Source organism: Vicugna pacos, chromosome 6 (genome assembly GCF_048564905.1).
Source record: "Vicugna pacos chromosome 6, VicPac4, whole genome shotgun sequence".
NCBI lineage: Eukaryota > Metazoa > Chordata > Mammalia > Artiodactyla > Camelidae > Vicugna > Vicugna pacos.
Genome location: NC_132992.1, coordinates 38,996,618 through 39,008,744, shown reverse-complemented (window position 1 = coordinate 39,008,744; position 12,127 = coordinate 38,996,618). Strand labels below are relative to the sequence as shown.

Below are 12,127 nucleotides of genomic sequence, written 5' to 3'. Positions count from 1 at the left end.
AATTCTCTTTAGATGTGAGAATAAAAATTAAATATGTGTTAAATGCTTAGCATAGTGCCTAATATTTTAGAGGTATTTGAAAAAAGATAAGCTTATTAAAAATGTTTTATTAGCAAAATTAAAAATATTCATATGTTGAGGTAATAGTATAATGAACTCCATCATACAGCTTCAATAAGTTTTAATACACATCCCAATCTTACTTTATTTATACCACCCCAACTGTAGTTTTTTGAGGCAAATCCAAGACTGAGTTTTATCCATAATTTTTCCGTATATATCCATAAAAAATAAGAGTTCTTTTGTAAAGCTCAGGGAATATAGCCAATATTTTATAACAACTTTAAATGGAGTATAAGCTTTAAAAATACTGAATCAGTATGTTGTGCACCTGAAATTAATATAATATTATAAATCAACTCTATGTCAATAAAAAAATTCATAGTTTAAAAAGGGTTTTCTTTTTTAACACAGTTGCAATACCATTATCACACCTAAAATAATTAAGATAGTTCCAAAATATTACCAAATATCAGATCAACATTCATTTTCCCCAATTTTCTCATAAATGTTTTTCTTAACAATTGGGTTCTTTTGGGGGGGATGTTAATATTTTCCCTTGCTTCCTTTATTTTTGTAATATGTTGCAAGAGTATATAGCAAATATGTAAATTTATCTGTAAATGATACATTTCAGTATTTTGTAAGTTGAAGAGTTATATAAATGCTATCTATCATATTGTATGATTCTTCTTAACTTTTTTAACTGACAAGATTTTTTTTTTGTAAAATTCTTTCTTGTAGTTCATCCATTTCTGCTTCTGAATCATTCTTTTCATTCTTTTTTCAAAAATGAAGTATAATGACTACAGCACTGTGTTAGTTCCAGGTGTCCAACATAGTGATAACCACAATAATTCTAGTTACCATTTGTCACCGTACATAGTTTTTACAATGTTGTTGACTATATTCCCCATGCTATACATTTCATCCCTGTGATTCATTTATTTTTGTAACTGGAAGTTTGTACTCAATCTCCCTCTTCTATTTAACTCATCCCCAGACTTCCCAAGATGGTTCATTAAAAAAGTTATTTGGCAATGTTAAAAAACAAGTTGTAGTAGTTACAATCTAATTTTTTGCCTCTTCAATTTAAAATTTGATCAGAAGAGTAAACATCTGTACTCTGATCAGGCAGTTAAAAGAGGGTCTATATATATGGACTTTAACTATTATCAGTCAGTATTGGTCTATGCAGTGTCTGTTCAGGAAATAAAAGGCAGATAACAGATCAGAGAAGACTTTAAAACAGAGTTGGATAACAGTTTCACTGATGCTGTATTTTGTAAAAACCTGATTATTCTCTCTAAGATATTTTTCTCCTACTTCTATTGGGATATAATTGACATAGAATATTGTGTTAGTTTTGAAGTATGTAACATGATGATTTGATATATGTATCTATAATATTAGACTGAGGACATCACACTGATTTTGAAGAAAGGCTACGTAAAATTTTGAAGAGGTGTGGTAAATACACATCTTTGGAGTTAGTGTCAATAAGTAGACAAAAATTGAATTCACTTTTAGCAGCAGAAGTCCTTGAGGATCTTTTTTTTTTTTAAATCACAATTTGAGAGAACAGTAGACTTGGTTGGATAAAGTGGGAAACTGTTCTAGGATAAGAATATTAATCTAAAGATATAAATTCTTCTAAAATTAATTTATAGATTATGCAGTTCAAAAGAAAATAACTACAGAATTTACTTTAGAACTTGACAAATCTTAAAGTTCTTCTGGAAGAATAGGTGAGATTATTAAAGAAAAATCTTAATAGCTAGTGTAAACTTTAAGTAATTAAATGTTTTTGGTAACCAGCACAATAGTTTATAATTCATTGAAGTAGACGAGCCCTCCAAATATAACCAATTATATGTAGGAATTGAATGTATTATAATGATAAGTTATATAATATGTTACTATTATATATTAATATAATGTATTAAATGGTATTAGAGTATCTGCTTTGGGGTTTGACTTAAAAAATCAGCTTAGTCCTTAACATTGTATATTTAAACAAGTTCTAGACTGGTTTAAAATAAATTAGTAAAAAAAAAAACCTTAGGAAAACAAAAAAAAATCCTTGAATGTTTTTAGTACTTGACTTTAAAAGACTTTAAGACTTGACTTTTTTTTAAGACTTGACTTTTTTAAGACTTTAAAAGGTTGTTTGTGTTACTCACATCTGTCATTTTAAATTTACTCTATGTAAAAAACGTAGTTACCCACAGTATTACCCACAGCCTTCAAAGTGACGAATATGTTTGTTTTCCGCATAATATTGTAGCAGATTGAGATTTGTTAGCACGTATGATCAAGGGATACTAACTTCATTATACAGAGAACACATACAGATTTTTGGTCAAAATATAACAGCCAATTTAAATAAATTAGCCAATGACATCTAGCCAAGAGGAAATATAGAAAACTAACAGGGAAAAATGTATTCCCTTACTAGTAAAAAGAAATAAAATGTTAAAGAAACTTGATGTCATTTTTACCCATTAGACATTTGAGAAAATTAATAATATTGTAGTGAATTAGCACATCCATATCTGATGATGATTCAAGCTATTATCAGCCCTTTTGTCCCCCCAGCTTTATTGAGGTATAACTGGCATATAAAATTGTAAGATTTTTAAAGTGTGCTTCTTGGTGATTTGATACATGTATACGTTGTGAAAGGATTCCCCCCATCTAGTTGATTAACACATCCATCACCTCACATATTTATCTTTTATGTGTGTGTGAGAGAGAACATTTAAGTTCTACTCTCTTAGCAAATTTTAGTTACACAATATGGTTTTATCAACAAAGTTTTAAATTTTATCAACATGTTTTAAATTTGACAAAGAACACAAATGCTTAATTTGAAATTTGATTTCCATATAAACTATCAGGTGTTTTAAATTGTTAATAGTTTTGTATTTGGGGATACAGATACTATTTATTTTCTTAGTAATTGCATTACTCTTGATTTTCTTAAATTATGGCATGTTAACAGTCATGCTGGTTAAATATAAAATAGCACATTTAAGAAAATTATAAAAGTAATTTATTTTATTGAGCTTAATATATTAATAATAGAAAATAAATGAGATTACATAAACCTACTGCTAACATTGTCTTAATATTTTGTGTTCTTTTATTAAGTGCATTATTTAGCAGAGTATTTAAAACTTAGATATTTCAGTTTCATTTATGTATGATTGAATTTTGTTTTATTTTAGCTTCTTACTGTGGCTTCCTAAAATTCTTTTTTTTACCTTTCAAGGAAAGCAAGTCTTGCTCTGATTCGAAAAATGATCCATTTTTGCTCTGAAGCACTCTTAAAAGAAGTTTGTGATTCTGATGTTGGTCACAATTTGCCTACAATACTAGTGGAAATCACTGCAACTGTCCTTGATCAAGAGGTCAGTTTTTCGTCTTTTTCGAAACTCCTGTAGTTTTAAGTCTCGTTAATGATTAGTAAAATAATTTAACTTTTGTTCTACTTTTATTGAATCATTTTGCCTGTGCAGATTGTATTTTTCTACTCCATGAAGCTAAACTTATTTTTATCATGTTTCCCTTAATTTCTTTCTGTCCCTTCCCCCTCCCCAGGACGATGATGATGGCCACTTGCTGGCTTTGCAGATCATAAGGGATTTAGTGGATAAAGGTGGTGATATTTTTTTGGATCAGCTAGCCAGACTTGGTGTGATCAGCAAAGTGTCAACGTTGGCAGGTCCTTCCTCTGATGATGAGAATGAAGAAGAATCAAAGCCTGAAAAAGTGAGTGGTCTTAATTACAGTGGTATTAGGAATAGAGTTTCTTTTGATGAAATCTAGTTCCAATTATGATGGGCTTTGACAAAATAATGACAATATGAAGTAGTTCTATAATTTTAAAAAATTTGGTCACTTCTCTTTTAAAAATATTATTCATAAGATTTAAAACTTGCAGAAAAGCTGCAAGTGAAGAATGTCAGCACATTTCTGTCCAGAATCACTAATTACTGATATTTTACCCATTTGCTTCATTACTTACAAAAACATGTATGTGTGTGTGCTATGAACACATTTATTTGAAAGATGCTGGATACAAAGAGCCTCCTTTTACACCTAGAATTTCCACCAAAAAAACCAGGACATTCTCTTATATAATCCTAGTATAGTTGTCAAAATCAGGAAATACAATAGTTACAGAAAACTGTATCTAATCCAGAGACTATTCAGATTTGTCGCTGTCCTTAGTAGCAATTCATGCCTCTCCGCTCCCACCCACTCCTCCTTACCCCACCCCCAGAATCCAGTCGAGGAGGACGTTTTATTTAGTTGTCATGTTTGTTCCATTTCTCAGTCTTTCTTTCATAGCTTTGACATTTTTTGAAAAGGACAAACCACTTAATTTGGATAGTGACCCTCACATTGTATTTGTGCCATGTTTCTTCATGATTACATTCAGGTTGTGTGTTTTTAGCAAAAAGAGGCAACGTTACAGCCTTCTCAGTGTAAGTGTAAAATGTGCCTTCTTAGAGGCACATGATGTCTGTTTGCTCGTGCTGATAATGTTAACTTGGATCAGCTGGTTGTGTTTGTCTCTGCCAGCTTTCTCCATTGCAAAGTTACTCTTTTTCCTTTTGTAATTAATAAGTAATTTGTAGGGAGATAATTTGAGACGGTGTAAATATGCTTTTTCTCATTAAACTTCTATCCACTCATTTCAGTATCTATTGGTAATTCTTCCCTTAGAATGCATATTAAGAATATACCTTATCTGTCTCTACCAATTGCCAGCAGTGATTTAGTCCTAACACTTAGTGAATGCTTCCTAAATATTAATGACAGAGAAGTAATATTTTTGAGAGAATGGTAGAGTATGAATTGTAATCACAGAATTCTGAGTGAGTGAATATGTGTTTCCAAAATTACAGGGGATTTAACAAAAAGCAAAACAAAACAAGAAGTGATTATCTGGGTTCATCCCTCTAGAATTCTTTTCTTCAAGAAATAGGTAGATCAACTAAACTTCAATAAAACAAAAAAAGAAAGAGATTACAGATCCCAGCAGTCTTTTTGTAGAAATTAACAAGCAAATACTAACATTTGTATGAAATGTAGGAACCTAGAAGAGACAAAGCAACCTTGAAAAAAAACAAAGTTGAAAGACATACACCAGCAGATTTCAAGTCTTATTTATAAAGGTGTAGTAATCAAGAAAGTGTGATAGTGGTGGAAAAATAATGACCCACATATATATGGTCAATTGATTTTCAAACAAAGTGCTAAGGTAATTCAATCAGGAAAGGATGATCTGTTAAAAAAAATGATGCTTGAACAAGTAAACAGCACTTGCAAAAATATGACACCTTAGCCTTACATTTACAAAAATTAGAAAATGAATCAGACTGGAATGTGTGGTCTAAAATTGTGAGGCTTCTAAAGGAAAAAGAAGAAAATCTTAGTGACTTTAACCTTGATAAGAAGTTCTTAGAGTTTTAAAAGGTTATATTATAAAAGAACAAAAAAATCAGTAAATTGTCTTCATTAAAATGAAACTTTTGCTCTTCAAAATACATTATTTAGAAAATGAAAACATAAGCCAGAAAATTCTTTGAGATTTTATTTGTCTGAAAATATTTTTATTTGGTTTTCACTTTTAATGGACATTTTCAGTGTCTACAAGAACTCTTGGCTAATCATTTTCTAGTACTTAAAGATATATTCCATTGTCACCTTCCTTGCGTAGTCTCTACTGAGATACTTGCCTTATTTTTTCATCTTAGTTCCTTTGTATATAATAGATCTTTTTTTCCTCTGACTATTTTTAAGACTTTAGCTATTTGACTTTGCTGTACTTAGCTGAGTTTGATGGGTGCACGTATGTGTCCACTTCTGCTCAGGATTGTTTAATTTTCTTTGATCTGTGGGTTTGTGGTTATTGTCAAATTTGGAAAATGTTTGAACTATTGGTATGAGGATTTTTCACTCTGGCTGTTTGGAATGCAAATATCTGACCATCTTGTGTGACCTCTGGGAATTGTTCAGCTTATAATTTTCAAACTGTTCTTCTCCCAGCTTTATGGAATATCACCTATAAATGAATGGTCTAGTGCTCAGCAGAGATGTCATGGTGACCACTTTTCAGATTTCTGAATTGTTTTTTTATTTGTTTGTTTGACTTCCTAATCCTGACCTCATCCATCACATATTCCTTTTGCCTTAGTCTCCTCAAACACAGATCTTCATTTCCTCAACTCATACTGAAGGACTCTGCTCCCTGTTCTTAAGACCTTAGCCAGAAAACTGTATCTGGGCCTAAGTGGCTTACCTTATTTGTTTCTACTTTGTAGGGGATCACACAACCCTGTGTTGCTTGTTGTCCAATATTTGAAAATGGTTTTTAATATTTTTTGTGTAGTTTTTTAGTTATTTACAATGGATAGTCAAGTCTGTCCTTGTTAATCTGTCATGGCCTGGAGCACAAGTACTTTAGAGAAATTTATAATCCATATTTTACAATTTTATTTTAGTGTTATAAACTAACTACTACTTAAGGGAAAAAGCATGTAAAAGATAACGTATTTTAAAAAATTTTAAATATAGTAAGTCTTTATAAGTTTAAAAGTGCTTTACCCATATACACATGCATGCACAAACATGCCAAGATGAATATTCTTAATATTGAAATGTTCAACAAAATGAAAATTCTTAGGGTGCCAGGCTAGGCAAACAGTGTTTACAAATTGGTGTTTTTTTCTTTTAAACATGCTATAATTAACATTTTTATGATCATAGGAATGATTATGTTTCATTCACTTGGCTAAGGATAGGACCTTACAATTTATAATTAAAAAGCATCTCTGGTTATTCCATTGCACTGCTGATCATTGACCTAGTGTAAACATTTTTTATACGTATTTTATTAGGCCCAGATATGTGATAAATTTATCAAGTCCTAAATAATTAGCTAATTATAGACCTAGTGCACTTGTCTTCTTTACCCTTACACCTGGAAATGTTATAACTTAGGTCATTATGTGAATTTCTTAACATTTTTAGGATTTGTAAGATTTAATTATGGGTAATTGAATCAGAATACATATTAAACTACAGGCGACTGAATATTATATTCAGAGTATTTTAATTCTAAATTTGATTCACAGTCATATTTTTTATAAATAAGAATATTTGGAATAGGAGTTATTTTCCATGTTTCATTGAATAATTTTACACATTTTAGGAAGATGAACCACAGGAAGATGCTAAAGAATTGCAGCAGGGTAAACCGTATCATTGGAGAGACTGGTCAATCATTAGAGGAAGGGACTGCTTATATATATGGAGTGATGCAGCAGCCTTGGAATTATCTAATGGCAGTAATGGATGGTTTAGATTTATCTTGGATGGAAAACTTGCCACCATGTATTCAAGTGGTAGTCCTGAAGGTGGTTCGGATAGTTCAGGTAATATTTTGTTTCTGTTAAAATGTTTTACTAGTTTCTTTAATTTTGATAATTTATTTTTCTGCTCACATTTTTACTACTGTTGTCATAGAAATAACATGTCCTTGATGATCATATGGCCATTTATTTAATATCAAGAGAAAACGTATTGTACCATGAAAGCATTTCATGTCTTTTCATTGTATGAGACAAGGAATAGCATCGTATCTACTTTTACTCTCCCCACACTTTTAGGTACAGGTGCTCCTTATGTAATGATGACTTCCATGTATGTGATGCTGTCTCAAATTAAATCCTTTCCCAGAAGCCTTCTACTTAAAAAAAAAAAAAAAACCTAGAGGATCACTTTTATGCCTGAACTGAATGTATCAGACCAGTGAGAGTATACCAAAGAATAAAACTTAAACTTAAAAAAATTTTTAATGGAGGTACTGGGGATTGAACCCAGGACCTCACTGAGTTATACACCACTCCCCCTCACCCCCGAATTAAGTTTTTTAAAATAAAATTGATATTCCATTAGGGAGTTTTTTAATGGGATATTTGAAAAGAATGCGGTTTTAAAACAATCCTTTCTTTATAGAAAGCAGAAGTGAATTCTTAGAGAAGTTACAAAGAGCTCGCGGCCAAGTAAAGCCATCTACTTCAAGTCAACCTATACTCTCAGCGCCAGGACCCACTAAACTCACTGTCGGGAATTGGTCATTAACATGTTTGAAAGAAGGAGAAATTGCTATTCATAACTCAGATGGTCAGCAAGCAACAATATTGAAAGAAGATTTACCTGGTTTTGTATTTGAATCTAATAGAGGAACCAAACATTCATTTACTGCAGAAACTTCTCTGGGTAAGTATGTAGGGATGTAAGTTTAGCAGATAAGAATAAATGAGTATGTTAAATCATAATAAAATATGTTCTGTGAAATGTCCTTTTTTTTTTCTTAAAGGTTCAGAATTTGTGACTGGCTGGACTGGCAAAAGAGGCAGAAAACTAAAATCTAAGTTAGAAAAAACAAAGCAAAAGGTATATTTGTGGGATTTGCTCTGTATTTTGGCTTTTATACTGGTGTGGTAAGGTTTCAGTGGTAGATTGTAGACATTTAAAAAATTGAGCGGTATAACAAGCTACCCTACTCTTACGTTTTTTAGTTTTCCTTTTTCTCTGCTCCTTATTTTATTTTCCACAGTATGTGTACATTTACTTACAGTTTTTATACATATACTGAGCACCAGCATTAAAATAAACAAAATGTAAATGAGACAGAGAATAAAATTTAAATTATTTGAGTTTTAATGTTACATAAACTAAATTCATGCTTTAATTATAATTAATGATAGTAGTATTTTTAGTCATAGAGTAGGATTAAAAAATGCATCATTATATTTTACAATCCTCCTTGTAATGAAGCAATTTGAATGCCTGGTTCTAAATTGAGATTGTTTTGATCATATAATGGCCATCTTAGATGAAATCACTGTTTCAGAAAGATACAGGAGCAAATATATTCTTTTTTTTTTGGAGAGCGGGAGGTAATTAGTTTTATTTATTTATTTCTTCTTGGAGAAAGTCCTGGGGATTGAACCCAGGACCTCTTGCATGCTAAGCACGCGCTTTACCACTTGAGCTATCCGCCTCTGCAACCCCCAAGGAGCAAATATATTCTTAACTCCACCTTCAGAATCACAATACTAATTTTAAAAATTCTATCCAATTTTTATGTATTTTTTTAAAATAACACCATTATATATCTGTATTTATTATATCAACTGTTACTGTAGTTTTCATTTTTAAAAGAGAAAATAATCTCATAGATTCAGTATTTTCTAGTGACACTTTTATTTTACTTATAAAAATGATATGAAATAGTTTTTTCATACAGTATATGAAGAATGCTTCTGGGTGATTGCAATGGGGGTGGAACTTATGTTTTCATAGGTTTGGCCCTAGAAATAATAGTAATGGTTTATTATTTGGAGCATAAATAAAATGTTTCATGCTTTCATTTCGTTATTAATGTGCTAGGTCATACCAAAGATAACTTCCACATGTTAGACCTTAGAAAGAAAATAACTTACTTCCTCACTTTATTTATTTGTTTAATAAATATACATTAGCCCTGTTACTCTGTATGTTATTACATGATTGCTTTGTGGTTTTTAAAAAGAGTATGAGGTCACAGATTTCTTCCAATTCAGAATATCTTAAGGGCATTTAAGGAAGAAGTATCTCAATTAAAGATAGCCATTAGCTCCTAAAAGGAATTTGAACTAAATATACTTTTTGTTATTCATGGTAGTTATGTTCTAAAAGTTGCCATGAATACTGAATCATTGCTTTTAGAAGTACAGGTTTAAGTTACTGTGTGGCTCTGGTCACATTTTTTAAGTTTTCATTGCTCTGTGCATGCCCACAAATGACTGTGAAAAGCACTACAAGTCTTGATTTGTGAGTTACGAATTTTAGTAACTAGTTGATTTCACAATTATGAAATTCTCAAATAATAAAGCTCAACTGTAATTCTTTTTAAAGCTACCTCTTAGCTGTCTCAGAAGTTTCTTGGAATAACTGATATATTGTATTAACCAACCAAATCTAGAACTAACTCACAGGGAGCTGAACTTTTACAATCCGAGAGAAAAGTAAATCAAGGAGAACATAGTCTCAGTCCTATCTTTTCATTTTCTTAAAAAAAATATGATTGTTGATTCAGTTCTTTGAAATCAGTAGAAACTCAGTGATCATGTGGCTATTTCATGTTGAAAGCAGTACATATCAAAATACACTAATTTTAGGTAAGAATAATTTTAACTCTTAGTTTTGGCCTCAGTGTTTATTCCTTAATACTGTTCATAAAGAAGTAATTTCTTCAGTGTTGTCTTATGTCCAGAACTTAGTTACTTTTTAATTCTGAAAGGCATACTAAAATAGAGTGGTAGGGAGAGAGGGTATATATAGCTCAGTGATAGAGTGCATGCTTAGTATGCATGAGGTTCTGGTTTAATCCTCAATACCTCTACTCAAAAAATAAATAAACAGATAAATCTAGTGGGGAGGGTATAGCTCAGTAGTCAGAGCACATGCTTAGCACTCACAAAGTCATGGGTTCGATCCCCAGTAAATCCATTAAAGTAACTAAATAAATAAGCCTAATTACCTCTCCCTCCAAAAAACAGAAAAAACAAAAACAAAAACCCACAAGCAAAATAAATATCTTTAAAAAAATAAATCTAATTACCACCCCCCTGCAAAAAATAACCAAGCAAGTAAAAAATAAAATGGAAATATACTATTAATTCATTTAGGGGTAAAATTTTTTCTATTACATTAGAGTTTTGCTGGGTTAGTTTGTGATTTAAGTGAAATCATATAAATCTTAAATTTACATTCCTTAAGCATATGTTTTTAAAGAATGTACTAAATTTTGTTGGACCCAAGCCTGGACATGTATATGTTGTTCTCTCAAATTATATTTATGTAACTTAAATGAGAGGTAATTAGTGCCCAACCTGACAGTATAGTCATTCTTTCTCAAGATGAAATATATAAATACATAAGCATCATATATACTTTGTATGAATAATACAAATAGAAAAAGACATAAAACGTAAAGTTTACTCCACAATGTTAAAAGCGTCAACTTAGGTTAATGGAATTATAGATGGCTTAATTATTTTTCTTTCTTTTTCTTATCTTTTTTTTTTTTGCTTATTTGTATTTTCTAATTGGTTCATCATAAAACAGATCAGTTACATTAGGAAAAAGAGCAGTTACTTTTTTGTTACCAGTAGTTTATGTAGACTCTTAATAGATTTTTATTAAGAGATTGTAGTAGCGTTCGTTATCTATATCTGTTTAAATTTTACTATAATATAGTGCAAAGTTACTTTTTTATGGGTTGTTTAATTTGGTTTAAATGAAATAAAGTCCTATTTGGTATATGAATACAAAGTTTAAATAACCAAAAATTAAAATGTTAAGTTCCTTATTTTGATACTACTAAAATCTTCTAGAGTACGTTTTCAACCATTAGTACATTTTGATATATATAAATAAAAATAGTAACCTTTTTGGAACTTGATAATGGCACAGATATCTTAGTTCTAAAGATTGCATGGATTTATGAAAAAGGAGGATTTTTTAAAATTATTAATTGTACTAAAAGTTCACATTTGCTATTTTTATTTTGGTAGGTACGAACTATGGCTCGAGATTTATATGACGACCACTTTAAAGCTGTTGAAAGCATGCCTCGTGGAGTAGTAGTAACACTCAGAAACATAGCAACTCAGTTAGAGTCATCTTGGGAACTTCATACAAATAGACAAGTATGTTAGCTTCTAGATTTTATGACGCAATGATCTTGGTTTAATTTTTCCCCTTTATCCTTTATATTCTGAGTATTGAGTAGGGGTCAGCAAATGTTACCCACTGGCTAAGTTTTGTAGGTTTTGTGAGGTAAGAGGGGTTTTTACATTTTAAATGGTTGAAAACAGATCATAAGTAAGAATAATATTTCATGATACCTGAAAATTATATGACTATGTGATGTCAGTGTCTGTAAGTAGCTTTATTTCTCACACCCGTGCTTATTTGTTTACGTATTGTCTGTGACTTCTTT

The 12,127-nt window shown here is 30.8% G+C and overlaps 1 protein-coding gene across 7 annotated transcripts in view; it reads left to right on the top strand.

Moving 5' to 3' along the window:
* HECTD1 (HECT domain E3 ubiquitin protein ligase 1) overlaps positions 1-12,127 on the top strand; it is an 81,003-nt gene that overhangs the window by 35,115 nt on the left and 33,761 nt on the right. For all 7 annotated transcript variants that reach the window (XM_072962895.1, XM_072962891.1, XM_072962892.1 and 4 more), the window contains exons 11-16: positions 3,335-3,473; positions 3,664-3,834; positions 7,286-7,508; positions 8,092-8,355; positions 8,456-8,532; positions 11,700-11,834. In XM_072962895.1, the coding sequence (XP_072818996.1) occupies positions 3,335-3,473; positions 3,664-3,834; positions 7,286-7,508; positions 8,092-8,355; positions 8,456-8,532; positions 11,700-11,834 (1,009 nt within the window). The remainder of the gene's footprint in view (positions 1-3,334; positions 3,474-3,663; positions 3,835-7,285; positions 7,509-8,091; positions 8,356-8,455; positions 8,533-11,699; positions 11,835-12,127) is intronic.